General features: G+C 39.4%; 1 protein-coding gene across 3 annotated transcripts; it reads left to right on the forward strand.

Annotated features, from left to right (window-relative positions):
• The first annotated feature begins 1,436 nt into the window (after nt 1-1,436).
• Nucleotides 1,437-24,853, forward strand: LOC121526385 (glutamate-rich protein 1). Of its 3 annotated transcripts, XM_041812954.1 has the most exons (8): nt 1,437-1,768; nt 3,749-3,883; nt 4,039-4,185; nt 9,390-9,764; nt 11,714-11,908; nt 14,834-14,896; nt 16,723-16,824; nt 24,732-24,807. In XM_041812954.1, the coding sequence occupies exons 1-7, from the start codon at nt 1,750-1,752 to the stop codon at nt 16,821-16,823; spliced, it is 1,035 nt and encodes a 344-aa protein (XP_041668888.1). In that variant the 5' UTR covers nt 1,437-1,749; the 3' UTR covers nt 16,824; nt 24,732-24,807. The 3 variants fall into 3 exon arrangements, with proteins under 3 accessions (XP_041668888.1, XP_041668890.1, XP_041668889.1); XM_041812956.1 differs by lacking the exons at nt 14,834-14,896; nt 16,723-16,824 and having other exon boundaries at nt 24,732-24,853; XM_041812955.1 differs by lacking the exons at nt 14,834-14,896; nt 24,732-24,807 and having other exon boundaries at nt 16,723-18,362.
• The last annotated feature ends 7 nt before the right edge of the window (nt 24,854-24,860 follow it).

Below are 24,860 nucleotides of genomic sequence, written 5' to 3' on the forward strand. Positions count from 1 at the left end.
CAAAGGAGGGTAATTCCCACTTTCTGATTCATCAAAAACCTTGTGGGGATAGCGCATATGCCGTTCAATTCCTTATTCACTGCAACATATTATGTAACATGTTTACACAGGTCTGTTTAGTTCCTCGATCCTCACCCAAAAAAAAAAAAAAAAACAACCAGTGCCTTCTTTTGTTAAGCCTTATGGTGCTCCACTCATTCAGAATTGCCAGCGCTGAGCTCGGGCTGTGTCTGACACAGTCAGTGAAGCTCATCCACCCACAGAGACTACAGTAGACATGGTACATACAGTATTACGTGACAGTGCACAACAGGAGGAGTCAGGAGGAGCTGAAACCTGACATAACATCCATTTAAGAAGTTAGCTTTGTACTAAGAGGGCTTTTCTGCCTGAAACACTTCTCTTTCAAGGCTTTTCCTTAGGGAGATTTCTAAGTGCAGGAACAACATCCAAGAGGCAAAAATGAAGATTGGTGAACAGCTCTCATGCAGTCAAAAGTGACAAAAGAATCCTGTTTTGTTCCCTGTGATGAATGTCTGTACTTTAAAGATAATGGTACTTAATATTAAAATTATGATTATTCAAAAGCTCATCCAAAAGTCTGATTGCCTGTCACAATTAAGATGATCTGCAACAAAAACTCACTGCAGCATAGAGCTTTTGATTTGCAATCAAATGTATTTTATTATGCTGCTCATGTATTTCAATGAGTTAAATTTGTGTTCAGATCTTAATAAGAAAGAGAGGAAGAGAAAGGGAGAGAAAGATTTACCTTCTTCAGAGCTGACATTCTAAGTGGATCCTTCTCTCGCAAAGCCCGTTCACATGCTGAGGTCCCAAACCAAGTTGGAGGAGTGCGCAAATCCTAACTCGGTCCGGTGCTGATGCTGAGCCATGAGGCTGTTTAGTATTCTCACCTCGCATCCACCCAGATCTACAGCTGGCTCTGTGTGCGCACGCCCAAACCGCTGCTGTTACAGGATACAGACACGTGGGGAGCTCTAGTCTGAAGCATCAATGGACTCTGACGGTACTTAAAAAGTTGGCACTTTAACAGACTGCAGAGTAAATCGTTCATAATTATTCTGGCAGGAAGATACTCACAATGAAGTGACCTGAATTACTTTTAATCCGCAGGAGTCACACCTAGAGTTGTCTTAAAATAAATACTTTAAAACATATCTGCCTGATTATAGTCAACCAATTTCCAAATTATGATAATCTACATATTATTACAGCGTGTGTATGAGAGAGATTGCTTTATATGCCGAATTGAAGAATGACCCAAGACTGACCAAAACAGTATTATCTATTATCCACAAGTCACGTATATGTTCTTAAAACTGATAGTACGTCAGAATTACCATTATTTTTGAATGGAAATCAGCAGGCGTGGACCGTGGTGGGAAGCCTTTCCGTGCTGCCCTTGCCTACAGTCTGTCAGCCGAAGCTGTTACTAGAAAGTACAACTGGATGAGTCTGAGCCACAGTTCACACCTGAAAGGCTCAACTGGCGATTTACTGGGACTATTCTGGCGCCCTTTTGCTCTTTTCAACACGAAACATGACAAAACTCAAAAGCTCATCGCTGTGATGTTGCTGCCTCGTAATTAGTCGAACTAGCGTAAGCAAGCTATTTGGCTGCTAGCTCACTTATAGCTTACTAGCGTATTAGCTACAACTTCATGTTACATTTGAACTCCCTCGCCTACGGTGGGACATAGGACATAGGCTGCCGTGTACGTCGTCATGGCACATAGAAAAGAACGTGAGTAAGATGGATATGTCAGCAAAACTGGTAGTAAAACTCAAAAATGTCGTGTACAAGTGGCTAGCTAACGAACCTAGCTAACGGCTCTAGCTAGCTAGCTATGCTACATTGTAAACAAATGCACGTGCTCGATTTTCTCTGCCACATCACTCTGATATAGATGTACAGTGTACTTAAATATGTCAGTTGCTGGCTTTAACTGATTTAAATTCAGCTTACTTTTCTATACTTCTCCCACTTAGCGTTAAGCTTTTTGGCTAAAGCCTGATGACATGTGGAGCCTTATTGGCCGGGTACTTAAAGTGTGATTTCAGTGCATTTTACTCGTACAGCGAGATTATCATGAATAATTGAATAAAAAGCATATACTCTTTAAACTGGTGTTACTGTTATAAAGAGTGATCATGTTAAATGCTTACTTTGAGGTAAATGCTCAGGGTGTCCTAATGCCTCTTTGTTTACCTTTTTTGCAGGAATGGAAAGTAACTATGCACAGTTACTCAAGTTACTGTAATTGAGTAGTTTTTGGGGTACTTACTACACTTTAAAATCAGCAATTTTACTTCTACTTAATTAAGTTTTAATCAGAGAAATTGTAATTTTACATGAGTACAATATTCGTACTTTTTTCCACCACAGTTGACTACATAATGGCACGTAGTGAGAGAATGATTCCACCTCACATCCCCAAATGGCCATAGGACACAGCAAAAAACTAAAATGTTGGTATCTCAGGGTTAAATATTTTAGATTATTAAAGTTCCAATGTGTAATTTTCACTCCATTCTGAGTAAGATGATCTTCAGCATTGACATTGATTGAGAGTGTTGATCCACCAGTGTTATTTCAAGTCAATTGATGTAAGCTTTGCCCACTGCGATTTCAAATCTGGGATAATGTGAATTCCCCATCATGCCCTTGGGCAGATTGTTTACATGTATTTGATATTTGTTTAGTTGTATTTGGATGTTGCCTGTCGTACAGTAATCTCTGCTGGGGCTCTTTTGGTCATTCTTCTGTGGATCGTTGTTGATAATGATGTGAGAAACATTTGCACTATGAATGAAGTTATCCACTGAGTTAGGGTTCCTGCCTGTGATTTTAGCTGTTCCTTAAGGATGCATAGAGCATATTCTTAATCCATTGCCTTTCTCTAAGGCTGAATCTATACTTTGTTCTTGCTAGAGTAGACCCACCTTGACACAGATTTTCAAGAGTTACTCCACCTGTCATCCTGCAAAATATTGAACTCTTTCAAAAGTGTAGTTTAGCGTGTAGTGTGGACCAATAAAGACACCTTAAACTGTTAAATTTAACTCTAGATTATTTTGATTAACACTGTCAATTTTGCTTGACAAAAGAGGTGTGACTTTACCTAAACAACCTGGAGGGCTATTCTCTTGTTGTTTGTGCCAATAAAGAAAAATCCTATTTTACTGGACAACTCCTCTGTAGCTCCTCAGTACTTAAAGTAGCCTAAACTATGAATAAGATTCTTTTTACTTCTACTTGAGTGACTTTATAGACTAGTACCTTGACTTAAGTAAATTTTAACGTGAGTAACTGTACTTTTACTTGAGTACAATAGTCCTGTCCTTTTTGAGATGCAAATAAAAGTTTCCAGAAATGTCTTTATTGGAAGAAAAAAACAGATGAAGAGGCATTTATTAGTTTATTTTTCTTCTCTTCCCCATCTGTAGTAACTAGTACAACCACATGCATTCAGCCTTTGTTTACTAAAAAACACAGTCGCTCTATAAAACCAAACACCAGAAGCTCTGTTAACTGGACTGCATTAGAGACACAAAGGGGGTTTCCACACTTGTTTCAGTGGTAAACCGCCGTAACTTACCGTTAGGTCCAAGATTGATTCATTGAATGCCAAGAAGAATGTGACATTCTACAATTCAAATACATTTAATTACCCGAAAGTCATGAACTTCACTCATATTGTGTTCCTTCTCTTGTGTCTCTCAGTATTTCAAACTAAAGTACTCCAGAAGCTCTACCCTGCAGCTCCCAAACCTGAAAAGAAACCAAGCCCTCCAGACAATGTAGAAGTCCTGTCCAAAAAATCTTCTGTCAAAGCTACTCAAGTTGACTCTAAAGCAGGTAAGATAACGTTCAGTTTGCCAGTGATTTTGACTGCTTATGCGCTATAGCTTCTCTGAATTTGTAATTTTGATTCCTTTTTCAACACAGACAGATCTATCATAACTTTGCCATTGTCAAATATTACCGTCTTTTATTCTGTATTTCTGTTTTAGGCAATGCAGGGATGACACAGAGCGCAGCCAATCCAGGCAGGCGGCTGTACACGGTCCTGCCTCCTCCTGCAGACTATAAGATGGATTCAGAGAAATCCGACACAATGCCTCAGCAAGAAAGCGTAAATAGCTCCAAGGACCCAGCCGGTAAGACGACTATAATGTAACATTTATGGACTTCTGCTGTGCACTATAAAGCCAGGGTAGATTTATGGTGGGGGTTTCTCTGGGTTGGTTCTCTCTAGCATTTTAGTCATTCCTCTTGTTTTACTCTGCCACTCTAGTTAAGAGATACAGGCAGTGATAATCAGTTGTATTTTTGAACAAAGAAGAACTTCAATGCAGCACAGATGGCGTTTGAGCCAAGGTGATTTCACATTGATTTATCTATTGAATTTGCTGTCAGGGTAAACTTAACCCACTTAAATAGTTATCTGTAAAATCATCCATGTGGCTGAATCATGTGCTGCTGTAAATGCAGAGCTATGTTTTGACCTATGATGTATAGAAATGGCAGGCAGTTTTCAGCATCATTTAAAGGCTGTTTATTTTTTCCGCACTTTATCTTGTCATAAACCAGGGGAATGATTGGACGGTAATAACAGTCCCGGCTCATTATGTCGCCATACTCATCATCTCCCTTAATGCAGACCTTCCCCCGCCTCATAGGCTTCTGCTTTACCTCAACAGAAAAGAGATTTGTTGGCTGAGATAGTGCGGTGTCTAAAGGCCCCCTCCAGAATGAATGATGTGGTTAAGTTTGATTAATTGCACCCGTCAGCCTAACAGCCCTTTAATTGGATCACATTTTTGATTTAGTGGGTACTGAGCCTTGATGGAAATTGTGCACTGACGTCCTTTTAAAGTTCAGCTGAGGTCAAGCTTCAGAAGGATTGTGTTGTTGTAAATTCATGATATTGTAGGCAATTCAATAAGAACTAGATGATGTGATAAAGTCATGATTAATGTATTAGGAGTGACTAAGACAATCTAAGTGGAAATGTTGAATGACCAAATTTGTCACTAAACTGTTTTTACACTGCTCAAGTGCAGTCTGACCTCAAAATCTTGTTATGGAAAAAAGGAATAAATCTGTACGTTCGGATATTGTCTCTGGTCGATTAGTTTTGTCACGAGACTGGATTGAGCATGCAGTAGCTCAGTAGAGCGTTTTTGTTTTTTGTTTTTTTACAAAATTGAGAAAATCTGATACTGCCTTATGCCTCCTACAGACTGTGCATTTTTAGCAAACTTTTCCTCTTCTGGCCTGCTACACTGTGCGACATGAATCTCATACGACATCATAGTTTGATACATGCGGACTAAACAATGACAACTTTCACTTAATACCACAGAGTCGCAGGCTACGATGTACGCTAGCATGCAAAAAATAAAAGTCATCAGTGTGCGTCATCCATCTATGCCGCCAGTGCCATGGTAAAAAAAAAATGAAGCAAAGCAGCAACAAAATCATTGTAATTATAACATTCGTATGCTTAGAATAATATCTAAGATAAAGAATTTTTCTCCTTGTTAGAGTCCCACAAACTTCTGCTTTTTGGCGTTGTCTCCATTTTAATGCTAACCAGTGCAAACTTGTATGTTTGTGCCAGGACCAAAAATATCGCCACGATCGGTCATCTTTCATCAGGGACCGCCCAAAATTGCACGGTGTATACCAGGTTTTACGCAGGACTGATTTCTCAGTCTCACCTTCACACTGAGGAATATAGGTTATTGAATTATCAATGGTATTAGATCAGTATTGGCAGATTCCCAAGTGGAGAGGCCCAGACAGTGGATGGGTATAGGAAATAAAAAAGTTGCATCAGTACGTCACTATTTTACAAGCCCACCTCTCTCGCACTTGCCACTGCTGATTTGAGGCCTTTTAAAAATCACTTATGTAAAAATTACTTTTTAGGCTTTTGTAACAAAAATATGTGCCCATGGCCTGTCTACAATCCCCTCAAGTACCAGAAAAATCCATCCCCTCCCTCCCTCTCTTTGTCCACATTTCAAAAAATGTATGCTGAAACAAGCTGTTCTCAGATTTTCCCCTCATGATATCATGTGTGGGAGTTAGCACAGCCCCCAGGTTTGATTGGCCCTCCCTGCTTGGAAGAAAGTTCAACCCTCCTCTCCTGATCCTCCTCTTGATCAGGGGAGCCACATCCATTAAGCCACATCCATTTCCTGAGATGGACGGAGTCAGGGGCAGAGTCAAACAGCTTAGTAAGATTTAAAGCCACAGACACATGAGCAGCTGTTTCTGAGCAGGGCTGAAACAGAGGAGTTTTCAGACATACAAAAATCAAATATTGGGGTGTTTTTTTCAGCAACAGACTTCACTGGCATGTTTCGGGGACCTCTGAGATCAATTTAAACTTGTATTTAAAGGGTAAAATATGTCCCCTTTAAAGGTTGTACAAGACGGGTTTGCCCAGGTTTGCAGGGTTTAGGGTTCTGGTTTTATGCTTGGTCCTGATTTACAGTGATGCTTTTGCAGCTAGAAGGCAGTATATAAAACTGTTAAGTCAGTATACATATCTACTACATAATACTTTTATCCAGGGAATAAATTTGACATCTTTTAGTTGAATTCTGTGATGCCACTGTAACTTTCTTGTATTCTACATTGAAAGACAGTGTCGTGCCAAATTCAGTACTTAATAATGCTGTTGAAATAACGCAGATCATACAGAAAGGTTAGTAAGGGGGTACTTGAAAACCTTGCTGTAGGTTTACATTCAAAATTATTCCAGGGTACATAAAAAAGGTATGAGGCTTAAGCCAGCGACCCCAGGATGTGTTTCTCTGTGCCTTGAGTTGGCCCTGCATGGGCAGTGGCTTCTCTTGGATTGCTTTTAAGCATTAGTCATTGATGCAGTGCCACTTTCTCAGCTGCATTATGTTCTGGCTGCTGGCCATTTCACCGCTCACTTCTGTGAATGGATCACTAAGAATTGGATGAGGGCTGATTTCTTTGACCTCTCAGTGCCTGGTGAGTTGTTAAAGAGAAGGGAGGTGTTAAGATGTGAAAAAGAAGCTGTTCAGCTAGGAAGAGTCCCATTACTGTGTGAGGCTCACTGCTTAGTCCAAGTCTTTCTTGGCTAAGTAATGATACCTGGGGAGAGGTTTAACAGCTTTAAAGATGGAAATGAACTAAAAAAATGACAGCAAAGGGAATCAGACTGCAAAGCTAAATGAGAACTGCTAGAACTTGAATGATAACCTCCATAAGGTAGGAGGAATTTGTTAATTTTCTCTTTGTGTGTATATATGCACACGAGAATGAACTGCATAGCCCCCTTGTTGTTTCACCCCTCACTGATCAAGCCATAAAGTCCATCCAGCCTTACTCACAGTGATGGGAATTCCATCTCTTCTTTTAGAGATCCAGATTGTTTGGCTCAGCTCAGCTTCTGTCATGGACATAAACAAGCTGGCTCTTAGAACCAGCTCATTTACCAAAGGCACATCAGGACTAACTCTACCTTTGAAAAGCCAATGGATTGGCCAGATTCTGAGTCTGTCATCAGTCAGATCCATCTTGCAAAGCTTCAGTCCGAAATAAGAAGACCTGATTTAAGACCAGATATAAGAACATACGGACCAATCAGGGTCACTTGAGGAGAATGAGGCAGTTGCTACTGCCGTAGTTTGGTTATACTGCAGGCCAGAGCTGGAAATTGAGGTCATTGCCTACCTGCCACTGTGGTTGGTGGATTCAAAAATCTACCAGCCATTCCCTTCTTTTATGAGTCATTTTATTTTAATGAGCTGCATAAATATTGTATTGAGGTTTAGTATAATAGTTGGGGCTTATAGTATTCAAGTTAAAGGCTATTTATCAAATAGCATGTTTCAACTATACTGGCATGTTGTCAGTCTTGTTCATAAACAGAAGAAAAGCTTACTTTTTGGTTATTTTGAGGCTGGTTTGAGTATCCACTGCAGCAAAATGTAGATTTAACTGCAATTAAACCTCAACTGAGATGCAAGATAACCTGTTTCTTGTTATGAGCTTTTATTTTGCTTATCTGTTTGCTTCTGTGAGTCAAAGCTCTTTGTAAACCTTTGTTTTTATAAGTGCTACACAAGTAAAGGTATTATATTAGGTGAAAGACAGCAGGACGTTTCAAGAACTACTTGGGTATGTACAAGACAAAGTCAGCAAGAGATCAGGTAAACCATTTTCTTTACAGGGGTCACCAAAATAAGCATAAACCACAAGTTTCTCACAGAAATGCTAACTTTAAAGGGCTCTTTGGTCAGTGAGCATGTTGGTCTGTTCAGTAAGAATAAGGAGGAAGCTGAGATTTAGTTCATGCCTGCCCCAGTGGCTGGTAGGTTGAGCAAATTCACCTGACACTGATTGAAAATGCACGCATTTGGCTGGTGGCGGATGCCAATGTTGACTCGTGTAGTGACTAGCTCGCATGTAGCTGGCGACAGTTTTTATCAAAACTGAACAGAACATTAGAAGAAAAGCAAAGAACCTCACATAAAGCCTTTTTTTGGTGAAAAGGATGTTTTTGCTCTTGTCCCAACTGGCTTTGTCACCAACTGGTTCCACTTATAGTTAGCAACAATAGTGGCTACTGGGCCAAGTTTACTCCAGAGCTTTTGTGTCATAGGTTATGTTGCTCTGATTGGCCCGTGATATATAAGACGATTGTCCAATCACCCTCCGAGATTTTTTTTTCAAAGGTTCTGCCCTTCCCAAACACAGACTGTTTATGGTTTTCCAGATGGATGTGAGACATGTCCCAGGTAGTGGATACGTGAAACAGTCAAGTTCACGTGTCAGGTTAGACTTGATCATTACTTGTATTGAGTTGTCTCAGTACCCACAAACTTTATTGACTTAATAGTATTTCACTGTTTTCTTTAATAGCATGTTCATGACAAAATCAGGGAGAAAGGTGTCAAAGAGATGCAACTAGCCTCTTAGCTTGTGGCTAATTCAATCCCATTAATTCTTATTTCCATCAGCTTCATTGCATATAGCATCTAGGGATACCGCATTGACATGCCTTCAAAGAAGATGGTTTTATACTTTTAAGCAAAGAAACCTTGTGTGGTGAGGGTGAAATTGAAGGGACTCCAGTTAGAGACCAGCAAGTGACCAGAAAGACTGGACAAATGTTGTAAGCCAAAGTGAATCGGAGAGTCACAGAAATACTTTACTATTCAAAATGGATATTAATGCAAGATGAAAGATGGGTGAGAGAATCTTACTTGTACTGTAAAGTCATAGTTGTATTTCGTGTTAGAGCTGCAATAAATTGATGTAATTTAACAAAGCTTTGCAGCTAATCAAGGTTTTGCATTCTTGTTTCCAACAGAGGAGATCACTCATGATAGTGATGAAGAATCAAACGATGATGAGGAGGGAGAAGAACAGAAAAGAAAAAGGAGAAGGAAAAGGAAACCTGGTAATCGTAACGCTGCTACAGATGGAGCAGCATCAGTGAGCGAGTCCAGCAGAGGTCAGAGTCAGATGTCTGTGTCTGAGGGAGGAGAGCCAATCAGCAGGAACAAGAAGAGGAAGCTGAAGAAGAAACGGCACAAAGAGAAGCTTCGCTCCATGGGCCTGATGCCCCGTGCTGCTGCCCTGGAGTTTACATACCAAAGAGATGAGGAAGATAAGAATATCGAGGAAAGAGCTGCCGAGGTGGCAGACTTCTTCAGGACAACAATGAACATCTATTTATCAGATTGTAAGTATTGAACAGAGAGGTGATTGGCTTTTTGTATCTGTTCATTTCTTATTGTTCTTTCTGCTACATTTTGCAGAGCACCAGCTAAAGCTTTGCTTTTTATCTTCACATTTGGAAAAAAGATACCCTGCCAAGTGATTATTTGTTTTGGATTTTGCTGTATTCTAAGATACTAAAATCTGGTGAAATAAAGTTTACAAACACAGAATTTCATTATTCCAAAAGCTGAAAGCATCTTAACAAAAACAATGAACAGAGGTGATTGCATTTCTATTACAGCACATCAATGCCTCTCTGAACCATGATTTGACTGTTCCAGCTTGAATTAGACAGAAAAAGAGTCAGAAGCATTGCACCAGTAATTGGATGAATATAGCAGTGCCATTAAAAAGTACAAAATGAAATCACTTCTTCTGAAGTTTACCAGTTATAATTGGCAGACTCCAAGTGGTGATTGGTAATCAATGGATACATCTTTGGTTCCTTTATTTGACTCTTCTTCAAGGAAACTGTGCCTAGATAAGTAACAAGCAGAGGGGCAATTTTTCACATACTGTCGAGTCACTGTGCAATCATGCTTATTTTTTAGACTTTTGAGGGGAAACAATGACAGGCTTCAAACAAGAAGTTTTTTTAATCATTTAGGCTCTTTAGTAATCAAAGTTTTATTCAAGCCTTGAACATTCCAAAATTAACATATTGATTGAAGTGCACGATATGCTGAGGATTAGGCAGCAAGCAGTGTGAAATATAAAAGAAGCTCTTCAGTATCTGGTAGAGTTGCTTTATAAATATACAAAAACTTGTGTATGGTGATTCAGTAGACAAAAAGTCTGACTTTGAAACAAAGTCTGGACAAGTTGTAGCCTTGATCAAGTTAAAATTGATGGGAAAACAAAAATCAATCAGTGTCTGCACTGCCAAAGATGGCACAGATTTCTTATTTTGATAGCTTTAATTAAATTCTCTTCCCTTTAATGTTTAATACAATTTTGCTTTTTTTCTTTGGCTTTTTTCCCTAGATTAGATTACCTTTTTTGGATAAATTTGTGTTGATTTTAGTGCCCCCTGTAGACAAAGGTGTCTCACCCATATGCTGACTTTTTCTGCCCTGTACAAGTGTAAAGAGTCCTTCTGGTAAAAAATAGCACCCTGATTTATTTTTCATTAAAAAATTTTACTAATCCCGAAGGTAACAGAGGCCAAAATGTTCAGGCTTAAATGTCATATTAATTTTAAAATTATGTAGATTTTTTTATTATATCAAATATTTATTTCTACGTCTGTGCTAACATGCTTCAGATATTTCCAACAGTTTTAACGCCAGAGAAATTCTTAATCGTATAGTTGTGATGGTGCATTAGCTGTCACTGCAGGTTCCATGACAGAGCAGCCATGATGGTTACAGTATGTTTATCCTTGCTGTGGAATTGCTGGATTATGTAAAAGACTGCTATATCAGTCTATTAGTAGGACACCCCCCCCCCAACACACACACACACACACACCCACACACACACACACCCCCCCCCACACACACACACCTCCCAACTGCCATAACATTATGGCTCAGGTCAGGTAGAGAACAGGCATGCTGCTCAGGTCCTACAAACCTCATCTGCTTCCCTCTTGTTTTGAGTTGACTGTTTTTCGCTACAGTTTTTTGCTGAACAGAATCCGAGAAGTAACAATGGAGGTGGGCAGCGCGTCTTTATTTGATGTATTTTGTTATTGTTTTGATTGGACCACCCAACCTACATGCTGTGGGTTGAATGGAAAACATTCACAAGCAAGCATAGAAATGATCAATCTCTATGCCATTGATCGTGTTTGCTTTTGTAGGTCGTGATTGATTTTTATATTTGTTTTGTAATCATGTTTTTTTTTTTTAATACTTAAAATCCACATGGTGTCTTTAACTGACCACCTTTCTCTTCTTTATGGACCAGCCTTGTCACATTTAGACAAGCTTCCTCTCCTGTCTGAGACCATGGATGACCTTCTTCACAGCATAGCCAGTGGCGACAAGCCCACCTCTGTCTTGAAGCAGCTGTATTGCCTCAAGGTTTTAGTTCAGCAAAAAGAGACAGACAAACTGGAAAAGTCACTGGATGATCTGCAAACTGCTTCCATTATGTCTGAAGGTAAGTGAAGCAGTCAAAGCATCACAAATTAAAATCATAAACATGGTTCCCACTAGGGGCTGCACAGACTAGTCGACTTGTCAACAAGTCGACCTTACTGTTGTGTGATGAATCTTTTTTTTTTTTAAGTCAGCTAGTCACTCATCACAAGATTAGGCAATTACAATGCCTAATGTGTAGCCCTTTTAACTGATTTATCTCAGGTTTTTGACACTGTAGACCACAATTTACTGATAAATGTGCTTCATCACATTGGTATGTCATACCATGGTTTGCCAGCTGTTTGATTGTCAATGTGTTCAGATGGCTGGATCCACCTTTTCTTTTCTGGAGGTCCTAAAGGCTGGCCTCAAGATCAGTCTTAGGACCTGTTTTATTCTGGTATGTTATATACCATATTAACCTTTGTTGTCTGCACCCGTACCAACAAATGTTTGTAAGCTGCCTGTTTATTAGGAGAATATGGATTATGATTTTCAAAATATATAAATTGTTGGTTATTTGAAACTATACCCTTCTCCTAGAATCATTCATGATTTCATCAATGACTAGTCAAAGTGGAGTCAGCTTTTATTACATGAAAGTCGACTTTAAACACTCTCAAGTCATGAAACCCCTACTTCCTACAGATCCTTGAAAAGTATTTTAAAAAGTCTTAAATTGGACATTCGAAATTTAAGGCCTTACAAAGTCTTATTTCTACCAGACAGAGGTCTTAAATTTTAGCTGACACATTGATTAAGATGTGTCTTAGTCCAATCTTGGTTTTCTAGTGAACATTATATGAATTTAATCATTATTTTATGTATAATGCTTGTCCACATTACAATAAACAGCATTTACAGCAGCGCTGCCTGTAGCCTTCATAACCTGTCGGCCCCGCTCGTCAGCTTGAGTGAGGATCAGAGACAATCATTAAGTGTCATTAAAGGAGTTATTATAAGATATTGGATATTAATAGTTTCAGAAGAGAAAAAGAAATTAATCCAGCCAAATGTTGAATGTTTTCTGCTGTCCCAGAAAACAGCAGTAAAATGTGAATGGCAGTGTGACAGCATAGTGAGCATTCTTAAAGTTCTCTGTCTCTCTATAGAGTAATGAGCAGGGATATTACTTTTGAGCCAATATTTAGTGCCATGGCTTGTCATGTTTTAGAGAAATAGTGATGCGACGCTGACAAATTGGCATTATTTAAAAATTTAACCATAGTATGACGACAGTTGAAACAGCAAAAACAAGACAAATGATCTGAAAATCTACAAAACGAGTCTCTGATGGAGGGAGAGAATGAGACAAGTTTGCATGTTACAGTCAGAGTAACTAAGATTCCAAAATTTTAAACTTTAAAAATGTTTCTTTCTGCAAAACTTTAACAAGTTAATCTTCTTATTTGGTGAAATCTGTAGATTATGCTATTTCAAGCTTGGCTTTATGTAAAGGTTGGCTTTGGATATTCTTTATTTTTAGGTGTAAAAGCAGTAAACAAAACTGTCGTGTGACTTGTGTTTCATATGAAATCACTCAGCACAAGCTTTATAAAGGAAATAGTGTTCTTTTCTGATTATTAATCAATAATTTTTCATTATTCTGCTTTTTAATACTCAAAACTGCTTAAGTTTGTTATGATAAATAGCACTATATGGCATATAAATAGAATAGAGGCATTAAATTTACCAAAAAACAACATATTTGGGCATTTATGGCCAAAACAGGGCTTTGCTCTGAATCAGTGGTTCTTAACTTGTGGGGTGAGACCCAAAAGTGGATCCAGGAGCCATTTTCAGTGGCTCCTTGGTTTGTACCTGGGACAAATATGTTTCAAAAAGTCTATGATGTGCTTTTGTTTTGAAAGAAATGTCCCCATGTCTTTGTTTCATTTTTTCTCAGTTCATGTCTTTAAAAGCTCTTTAATTTGATTTTTTAAAGTGTGTAGGAAGCCTGCATAAAGGCTTAATCAGATTGAGATAGTGGGATCTTTGCTTGTGCTCAGAGTTAATTCCTGGTTTGTAACAAGCATTTATGCCCTCCCTGTCCATACCAGCCTCTTCTTGTTTAGATCTGCCCCAGAAACCTCAGTGACCTGTCCCTGCAGGTTAAGACACGCCGTTGTCTGCCTGTGCTTGCTCCTTAGTCTATTTTTACATTGATCCTTATTGTTCACCTAAGTAAACCTGCCCTCACTTGCCTTCAGCAGCCTTTACCTGTAACTGCCTGCCCTAAACGTGCAATACTCCAGCTACTCTGGTCCATACTACACTTCACGTGCAGGTGTCCTCCAGCACCAGTTAACTAACGTGTTTCAGCTTGTTCATTACCCCTTTATGCTGCCAAAACATCTCTACAGTCCCCAGACACAACTCCACCTGTGCATGTGTGCTTGTGTTTGTGCGTTTACATGGCTGGCTAGTTGCCTGCGTAATAGGATCAGCAGGGACTTTGCTATCTTCACACGCACAAGCGTAACGTGTGTGAGGAAGTTGGGAAGAGAGCCACAGAGACTTGCCAGGAGATTCAGGCAACTGCCTTGTGTTTTTTTGCTGAAAAGTTATACCAGTCTCTTAAACTCCCTGTCACCAAGACAACGCAGTTAAAAACAGTTCTCCATCTCTTAATTGGAGCATACTGAAGAGCCTGTTACAGTTGAGTCATGCTACAATTAACTCTTCTACAATGTTCCTGTTTGAACATACAACTCCAGTGGGTTATTTCAAATTCCTTGTGAATGAATCTTGTCTGAAGATAAAATGATCTTTCTATGAGATAGCGTGAATATATCAAAAACCGAGATTTAACAGTGTTTTTATGTGACAGTTCAGGGGTTATAGTTTGACAGCATAGTCACACAATGAATTAAAAAAAATTAACCCCCAATAGCAATAACACTTATAACTGTTTCTTTACTTCTATGAAACTTTTTTTTCGAAGAGGAAGGAGCAGGAATAACAAAAAACATGAAGAAGAAAAGTTTCAGTGGCAAGAGCAACACAGGTATGAGACCCACTGGGTTCACATCATTCTCCTCAACTTCTTCATGCTTTAAAAGGCCTCTAAACATGAAAGCTGTGAGGGTGAAGGATTTACCAATGCTAATACAAGTTAAAGGCTGAGTGCTGCTTTTTATAAGCAAGGTCACCCATAAAGAGGGGTAAAGGGGAGAGCTTTCTGGGGCCCAGCCAAATTGGGGGCCCATGGAGGTCAGGAAAATTGTCGTCTATTGAAAGCTAGGCTGTAATAACTGTACTTTATTTTTTACCTGAATATTAGCCGAAAGCAACCATTTTTAGAAATGTATTTAAGTTGTAGTAGACAGCCTTAAAACTTTCCTCTTTTCTTTAAACACAATTAAAATGGTTTTAAGTGGCAAAAAAGGGCGGTAAAGGTGTTGAGATAGGACTGATTAAAAAGTGCAAAAATGGGTTAAATGAGGCAAAAATGGGCTGTAAAGTTGGTGAATTAGGATTTTAAAAATGGCAAAAGTGGGTTAACAGAGGCAAAAAAGATGTCAGACTGGCACAAATTGGATGAAAGGAATAAAAAAAAGCCAGAAAAAGTGCTTAAAAGGTGGCAAAATAGTGGCAAAATTTGGTTAACAGAGGCAACGTTCAACGAATAGTTGCAAAAATGGGTTAAAATTGGCAAAAAATCAGTGGAAAAAGTTGTGAAAAGGAGTTACAGGCCACACAAATGGATTTAAAGTGGCAAAAATATGTAGAAAAGGTGATGAGAAATGATAGCTAAGTGGCCAAAATAGGTTAATAGTGCCAGAATGTGTTTGAAGTGGCAAAAGATATACAGTGTTTTTGAGCTTTTTACCATTTTTTCAAAGTGGAGGAAAATACAGGGATGAGAGTCGAGGGGAGAGACATGCAGAAAAGAAGACACAGGCTGAGCCTGAATCTTGGCCCCCTGGTCACATAGGGTGTAACCTAAACACTTGGCCATCTGCGCCCCATAAGTTTGTATTTAAGTGCTCTGCTCAGGATCCATTACAGCATCGCATCCTGTGTTTATATAAACTAATCCTCAGTCACTTTTTGATGTACACGAGTCATTTCTTTGCACAAGCTGTACCAAGTTACACGAGTTCTAAGAAACACTAGATGGAACAAACAGTAGGCTTGACTACTGTTGGTTAAAATCAGTAAATGAAGGAAAATTAGATGTACAAATCCAGGACTTTGTTGCTTTTTTCCTGATTAGCCAAACCCATACCAAACCGTGACCCTAAAAACGTAATGAACCAAACCTTGACCCCTGTGAACCGTTACACCCCTATTAAATACACAGATATCACATTGTTAAAGGAGAATTTTGTTCTCGAATGTAGCCCATATTCACTGTCATACAGAAACTACTCCACATGCTTGTTGAGAAGTGTTCTTCAAAAGTTCTTGAGCAGATATGATAGCCGCTATCTTCACTCCCTCTCTCTACATCTGCAATGGCAATCAGCTGACTGCGGTAGAGAGTCTGGAGAAGATTTCATTTAAGTATCATTTACTGCACCCTGAAGTTCTTTTCATGAATACCATCAGCTTGACTTTTTCTTTTTTTACTGCTCATTTTGTATTCTGCATAGTTTCACAAGATTGAATTCTTACTTCTGCAATATAAAGGCATACAGAGAAGACAGACTGCTGAAGAAAGTAGATTGGTTTTGTTATGTGGAATGTTTACATGCAGAAAGAGGCAGAAAGTAAATTTGAACACAGAGTGGAGGTTTTGATTTATTATGCTGAAAATACAGCAGCTGATACATCTCTTTGTCAGCAGCAGCTGTAACTGAAATGTTTCTCTCTGTCTCTGTGTTCTAGAGGAAACCACGGCGGTCATTTCACTGTTCCAATACTGGATCACAGACATTCTTCCCATGCAGGCTGACAGGAAGACAGAACTTTCTACAATGCACTCATGAGGTTTTCACTCACGCAGGAACAGAGACTGATGGGAGTATTCCCATGTTGAAATGATTTATTCATTACTGCAAAAATCTGAAACTTTTTTTTCACTGGCCTGTGTTCAGTCTATTTTATACCTTATTTTGTTAAGGAATAAAACAAAGCCAGTCAATCCTGAGCTTGGTAAATCCTTCCACCCAGCATGAATCAGCTTGAAGTTGTGATTCCCAAGCAAGCAGTTATTTACCTTCTCTTTTAGTTGAGTTTAATAACGTTTAAATAAATCCATCCTCTAGCTGGTTCTAAAAACAAATCCCCTCCCACACATCTAACCCCCTAATTGCTAGAGAGGCTCTCCTGGAGCTCCTGTATGATTTGCTGATGATCTAACCTGTTTATAGTCCCTCAGTTATTCACAATACACTCAACATATCAGTTTCCAAGTTTGTAACTCTGAGCACCTTTCAACCGACCTAAGAGATATAAGCATTTATTACATGATCCCCACAACCATTCGTTCCTCTTACCTAACTGTGAGCTCAACAGAGAATGTTTTCAACAGACGAAGGAAACCAGAACCACCCAGGAGTCCTAACCTTTGGTGATCAAAAACCTATCTACAGCTCAGATAATCTAGTCTTATACATCTGACCCTAAGCTCAATGCCAGGGGACGAGAATTAACTCAGTTGGACATTGATTTTGTTGTGAACTGAGAGAGGACTGTCTGCCACAGACCCACCCTGGAGAATCTGGGCTTTCCAGAACTGGAATGCACTGAGAGGCACCAGCACGTTGAACTGTAAGCTGTAACACACGGCTTTGAGGTGTGAAGGGTTTTACAGTGGTGGGAACTAGCAGACTAGCCTCCTGTGGCTTTTGTTCATGGCTGAATGCATCAAATTTCTGATTAAACCCAATGGGCCTGTAAGTATCCAGTCAATGCATTCATACATTTTCTTAAACCCAACAATATTATCAAGAGGGATGATGAGGGCAACAAGAGCACTGTTGGACAGTAACACTGAAACATCTTAACTGCTAAATGAACGTCTGTAATTCTGGTAAAGCTCTCCCCTGTGCCAAAAGCCTGAATCATAATGTTTTAAGGATTTCAGTTATATTTTCTGTCAGTCAGAAGGAGGAAAAAAAATATTTCACCTATCTAGCGAAGTAGAATGTCTCTCTGACTATTCATCTGACTGAATAATACTTCCTCCAGACATATTTCAAACAGATCAGCTGTCAAAAAAATTCTGAAATGTTTACTGTTTTGTCAGTAGCCTGGTTAAGTGCTAACACTATACTCAGAAATTTCCTGTAAGAAGTCAACTGTACCCTCAAAAGAAAAGTTAACTTGTGTTATGCAAATCCTTTTAGTGGGAAGCTGCAAACAGCAGGAATGTTTAGTTATCATAAGCAATAATATGCCATTGCAGCTCCTCATTAGAAAATAATGTCATAAAAAAGTAAATAACGAATTCCTGAATCCAAGTTTTTTTTAAAACAGCGTTTCCAAACATCCTAGTTTAATTTTGGATGCTTACTTTGTTTTACTTTGCACGCAGAAATAAAATTATTTCACAATAAAACAAAACCTTTTCCAGAGTCAAAATTATTAGCCACCTTTAGAACTGACCTGTTTGTTGAGCCATAGCACAAGCCACTGTTTTGCAATGATTTGCTTTAAGTTTGTAATGCTTAAAGCTTGTAAGTTCAAGCTTAAACTGAGGGTTATCTTCCAGTTTACACACAGTATAAAAACTTCAGTAAGGATTTGCGCTGTCACTGAGAAAGAATTATGGCAAAAACAAAAGAGATCAGTTTAGACTTGAAAAAAGAATTTTTGATGCTCACAAAGCAGGAGAAGGATGTACAAAATTATCACTGTACCTCCACATTTCAAGAACTGGATTGAGAAGAATCATCAAGAAATTCAATGGGAACCACACAGTGCGGAGAACAGTAGGAAGAGAAAGATTTTAAAGACTCTGAAAAGAAAACTAGTGAGAGATGTGTCTAAAGACTCCAGAGCAACTGCAGTCTCAAAGGAGACAGTCACTAGAGTTTTGCACAGGACTGGACTGAGAGGTTGCATATCAAGAAAATCTCCACTTCTGCAGAAGAGACACCTTCAGGCCAGACTGAAGTGCGCTCAGGACAACCTGGAGAAAGATTATGAATACTGGAAGCATGTCCTTGGGTCAGATGAGACCAAACTAGAGCTTTTTGGCTTATGTTAGGTGAAAGAAGGGAGCGGCATTAAACCCAAAGAACACCGTTCCTGTGGAAAACACTTGTGAGAGTTCTATGCTGTGGGGATGCTTCCATGAGTCTGAAACTGGCAATCTTGTGAAGGTGGAAGGAATCATAGAGAAACAAGGATATGTGAAGATTTGAAAGAAAACCTCAAGCAGTCAGCATCAAAACTGGGTCTGTGTCATCTCTTCGTCTTCAGTGACCTCAGACATCACTCCTAGTGAAGAACTACCTCCAGAGGACAAAAGTGAATGTCGTGACTGGCCTGCACAATGCCCTGACTTGAATCCCATTGAAAATCTGTGGGGTTAACTGAAGGCCAAGGGACCATCGAATCTGGAGGAGCTCTGTGTGCAAAGTAGAATTATGTCAGCATTTAAAACTAGAAAAGCACTCAGAGAGCGCAGACCTCCGCCATCAGCCATATCTCCCAAGAGTGACGAATCCTTTAAAAACATTCCTGGATTCAGACCGTGATCCGGATGACTCCCAAAATCTGATTTGCCGATTACTCCTTCCCCAGTGGGGTGGAGACGGGGTGAGGCAAAGCACTGGCTTTGCTTCGTGTGGACTGTCATGGCAGAAACAGCCATGGTCTCACCGGACAACTGGAGGTCGTGGCAGAGGGTGAATATTCCTCTGTTCCTCCCAGCATTGTGAGTATTCTCGCTACAATTCGCTGTCTTTCTCTCTGTTATGCTCCGACTCGTCTCTTTGACCAGGTGTGTGTCTTGCAAAGACTATACAAGTGGTAACAGTATAAAGTGGTGACAGCGCAGACCTCTGCCATTAGCCCTATCTCCCAACAGTACAGAATCCTTTAAAAAATTTCTGGATCCAGACAGTGATCCGGATCACTCCCAAAATCTAATCGGTTCTTCCTTATGCCATTTCTGACATTCCCTGAAAATTTCATGAAAATCCGTCCATGACTTTTTGAGTTATGTTGCTAACAAACTAACAAACGAATAAACCCACCCGATCACATAACCTCCTTGGCGGAGGCAATAAAACTAGGATGTTTGGAAAATCTGTGTTAAAAATTCCCTGCTCTTTTTAAGGTATTTGTAAACATGTCACTGAAATCAACTGTATGATAGTACTATGAAAAGCTAATATTTGGTTAACAATGTTCAACACATCTTCTGTTGTTTTGTCACTCAGGAAATAGGTGCAAAAAAGGCAACACAGATCGTCAAAAACAAAATTATCATGAATTACATGAAACTGTACGTGTCCCAGCTTTCTGTGTCATCATGACAATATTTAGTTTTTTGTCTGCTGAACTGGAAATGTCCCCAGTTTTCCCTTGAGGAATCTGGGCCCCTTATCTTAAGTACTTCTTTTCCACAGGAGCCAACAAGAGGTCTGCATTAGAGTATTTTATGGAAAATCTCCACCTTAAATGAAAAAGGTATAATATGCCCAGTATTCCAAAAACACCTGGATGTCAGAAGCTAAAATGGTAGACATCAATACTGTCAATTTATTGCAACAGTTTTTGAGTTATTAGCATTAGCATAAACTTGATAACAGTCACAGTGCTTTGATGTGAAACATACACTGCAGAATTGATCCTCTCCAGGTTGTTATGAAGCAGTTACACATCTTGAAGGTAAACGTTTCTCTCTGTGACAGTAATTAAATAAATGACAAATTAATCATTTATGAGCTTTTTTCCAAACAATAAATGGATTCTACAATGTAGTAGCGTTAGCCGTTAGCTGGGCTATTTTTTACTTCCGTTTTCCAGAACTGGAAACTAGTTATTTTAGGCCCGACAAATGGCAAAATAACAACCTATACTGACAGTTGAACTACTGTCGAACACAGCATGCAGCACTGCTTTCAACAATATACCCTGTTTGACAGTGGCATGTATAGGGCAGTTTTAAATATAGCATTAGTCTAGGTCAGTTGTTTTCAAACTTTTTTCCCAAGGCATACCTTACATCACACCATGTCCCAAGGTACAACAAATTCCTGTCCAAACAAAATAGCCTCTTCAGCTAATGTTACAGTATTTTTAGGAGTTGTTATGCTGTATTAAAAAACGTCTGCAGTTGTACAGATTCCCACAACACACCTTGACTTTGCTCAAGGTACACCAGTGTTATAAAGCACGCCATTTAGGAACCACTGATCTAGTTAACCTTAAGATTTTCTTAACCTTCTTAGCTAGCAAAAGCCACAAGTGAGTTTTTGTCCTCATTTCTCTAATAGGATTGCTATTGCACAGAAAAACCAAGAAACCAACGCAAGTTTCAGAGGCATTATTACTTTGTTACATTAATGCTCCTACTATCAGAGATGAAAGGAAGGTCATTGGTCATTAAATTCATCTCTCCCAGTGAGAGAGCTGTTATCCACACAGCTGCCTCATTATAACCCTAACCCTGAGTTGAGGACCCCGAGGCCTAAAAAGATATTAAAGTTTAAAAATGCTGACATGGCAGGAGGGGCTTTTCTCACCATCAAGTGAAAAACATTCAAATGAAGCCACTTTAGTGGCCGATTTCCAATAACTCTAGCCTTCTGGATGAAGCTATCAAAGAAATCGCTGAGGTCTGAATGAGTTAGAATTATTGCCAATGTACTGTACCCTCCTAGCCTACGTTTACGTCCCCTTTAGTATTTTGGATTTTGTCCTTGTGAAATTAATCAACAAAAACAGGAAAGCATGGTCAAAAAGCATTTTTATGAATGTCAAATGTCTTCAACAGATCAAAGATTCAGGAAGAGAAGTTAAAATTTGCAAAAACGTGACAGGCCACTGCAGCAATCCAAAAGCCTTGCCATTTACACCACTGCAGCTGAGGGCCACAGTGTACTGTTTCCATGAAAATGTCTCAATACATCACAAGTGTTCAGTCTGAGCCGGGCTTAAAACATTGAAGATGAAAGTACGCACACCACACCTGCCCCCTCCTCTTACTCATCTTAAACATTTTCATGTGCTTTGATTGATAGTTTTAAACAGTATGATTACTGGGTATTATGGCCAATAATATTCACATTATTGATTAAAACAGTGGTTTAAAAATGATTTGACAAAAATATCTGATACATTTTCATATTATTTGCAGGGGGGCCCTTAGTTTTAATAACTGGTTGGGGATCCATGTTCTCATACTGTTATTGCCAATAAAAAATATTTTTTCTGTACTACCTCTCAGTTGCTACTTAGAAATCAGAACTTTAAATGAAGCACTTTTTACTTACACTTAAGTAGATTTACACCACATTATTATGCAAATGATATTTTTCTCTGATTTTCCTAAATATTAACGCAAATGACAGAATATTTTTCAAGTCATCAGCCATTAGAGCATAATTCAAATGTTTTTGAACAAACTTCATAATGACAAAAAATATTTTTAAAAAAATAAAAACCTCAAAATGCACTGTTCCACATTATTAAGCACAACAGCTTTTTAAAACATTTTATAGGTTGTAAAGAACTGAAAATGGTCATTTGTAGAAATTGCAGCATCAGGGGGTCATATTTACTGAAATCAAATCTATTTCAATCAAAAACATCTTAACAGGACAAGTTCCATGTTAACATAGGAGCCCTTCTTTGATATCACCTTCACTATTCTTGCATCCATTGAACTTATGAGTTTTTGGAGAGCTTCTGCTAGAATTTTTTTTGCAGGATGTCAGAATATCCTCCCAGAGCTGCTGTTTTGATGTGAACTGCCTCCCACCCTCATAGATCTTTAGCTTGATGCTCCAAAGGTTCTCAGTAGGGTTGAGGTCAGGGGAGGATGGGGGCCACACCATGAGTTTCTCTCCTTTTATGCCCATAGCAGCCAATGACACAGAGGTATTCTTTGCAGCATGAGATGGAGCATTGTCATGCTTGAAGAAAATTTTGCTACAGAAGGCACGATTCTCTTTTTGTACCATGGAAGAAAGTGGTCAGTCAGAAACTCTATATACTTTGCCGAGGTCATTTTCACACCTTAAGGGACCCTAAAGGGGCCTATCAGCTCTCTCCTCATGATTCCGGCCCAAACATGACTCCGCCCCCTCCTTGTTGACATCTCGGCCTCATTGGGACATGGTGGCCATCCACCAACCATCCACTACTCCTCCATTTGGACCATCCAGGGTTCAGGATCAGTCAACAAGACTGTTTGAAAATGAGTCTTCATGTGGAGGCTGGGATTTCAAATGAGACCATGTTTGTATCTGTAGTACCAGACACCTTCCCATAGGGGGCAGAAGTGTCTGACTACATAGCATTACAGCCACTTTGATATGTGTTCATTGATTTGAGTTCTTTTTGAGTTGGATGTGGTGTAGGTAAAAATTCTTTATTTTGGCTTTTAGCTGACCTTCTTCTGTTTAATTTGATGTGTAATATGACTAGTTTTGTACAAAAATAGAGCGCACAGAACAAGTTTATTTGGATCAAGGCGAGCAGGACCAAATTTGGTCCCACTAGGGCTTAAGGGATTAAGTCAAGGGAATATGGCACATACGTATAACTACATGACTGTGTAAGAAGGAGACTAATGAGAGAGGACACTGAGACACCTATGGCTAATCTGAAGGAGTTACAAGCTTTAACAGTTGAGATGGGAGAAACTCTGCTGACAACAACTGTTGCCCGGGTTCTTTATCAGTCAAAGTGTTATAGAAAAGAGGCAAAGACAAAGCCACCGTTGAAGAAAACTCATTAAATCTGGACAGGAGCTAACCAGCGGGCATGTGGGAGACTTCATGGTCAAGTGAAATAAGATTCATTGGTCTGACAAAGCCAAAGTGGTGCTTTTTGGCCACCAGGAGAGACACTTTGTTTGGTGGACAACAAATGCACAATCCCTACTATGAAGCACGGTGGACGCAACATCATGCTGTGGGGATGCTTCTCGGCAGCCGACCCTTGGAGGCTTGTGAAGGTAGAGGATAAAATGAATGTGACAAAATTTAGGAAAATCCTGGGGGAGTCAAAGCCCAGACCTCAATCCAGTAGAGAATTTATGGGTTGACTTGAAAAGGGCTGTTCATGCCAATACTCGAGCAGCCTGATAGAGCTTGAGCAGTTTTGCAAAGACAAATGGAGTGAAATTGCAGTGTCCAGATGTGCAAGCCTGACTGAGACCTGTCCACACAGACTCAGTGCTGTAATTGCAGCCAGAGGTGGATCTACTAAATACTGACCAGAAGAAACTGAATATTTACACAGTCACATATTTTACATTGCACATTTTTATCTAATTGACCTTACTTTGTTGAAATCTGTTTCCCCCCGCTGACATTAAAGAGGGTGTTTTCTTCCGTTTTTTTCTTCTTAAAAAAAGCCATCATGAGAACCCAGGAAACACAAGAACCCAGCAACTAAAACTGAGAGCAGAGGACCAAAGATAGAAATTATGTAATATAAAAACAATGAAGGGGGTAGAATGTATTGATACATGTAATTATCATCCTTTGACTATTGATTAAACAGAAAATAACTGATGCTTGAAACAGACAGAACTCTGCAAACATGTAGACAAGAAAAGTATGTTAGAATGTTATTGTTATCAGGGAATTGCTCCAGTTTATTTATTTAATGACTTTCCAGGAATCACTTGTTGTCACGCCTAAAACAAGCTTCCTTTTGTCTAAATCAGCTTCTTTGTCCCTGTGCACCTTCTCCTGTAATCCCCTTAGACAAACCACTTGCAGACTGCCTGTTACGTAACGTCAGCCGGGAGTCCTTATAAGAGTTACCCAGGCTGCCCTTCTTCACATAGCTGAGCGCAGATCGAAGAGTCTACACACGGGGACAGGCCCACTGTC

Source organism: Cheilinus undulatus, linkage group 18 (assembly GCF_018320785.1).
Source record: "Cheilinus undulatus linkage group 18, ASM1832078v1, whole genome shotgun sequence".
Classification (NCBI taxonomy): domain Eukaryota; kingdom Metazoa; phylum Chordata; class Actinopteri; order Labriformes; family Labridae; genus Cheilinus; species Cheilinus undulatus.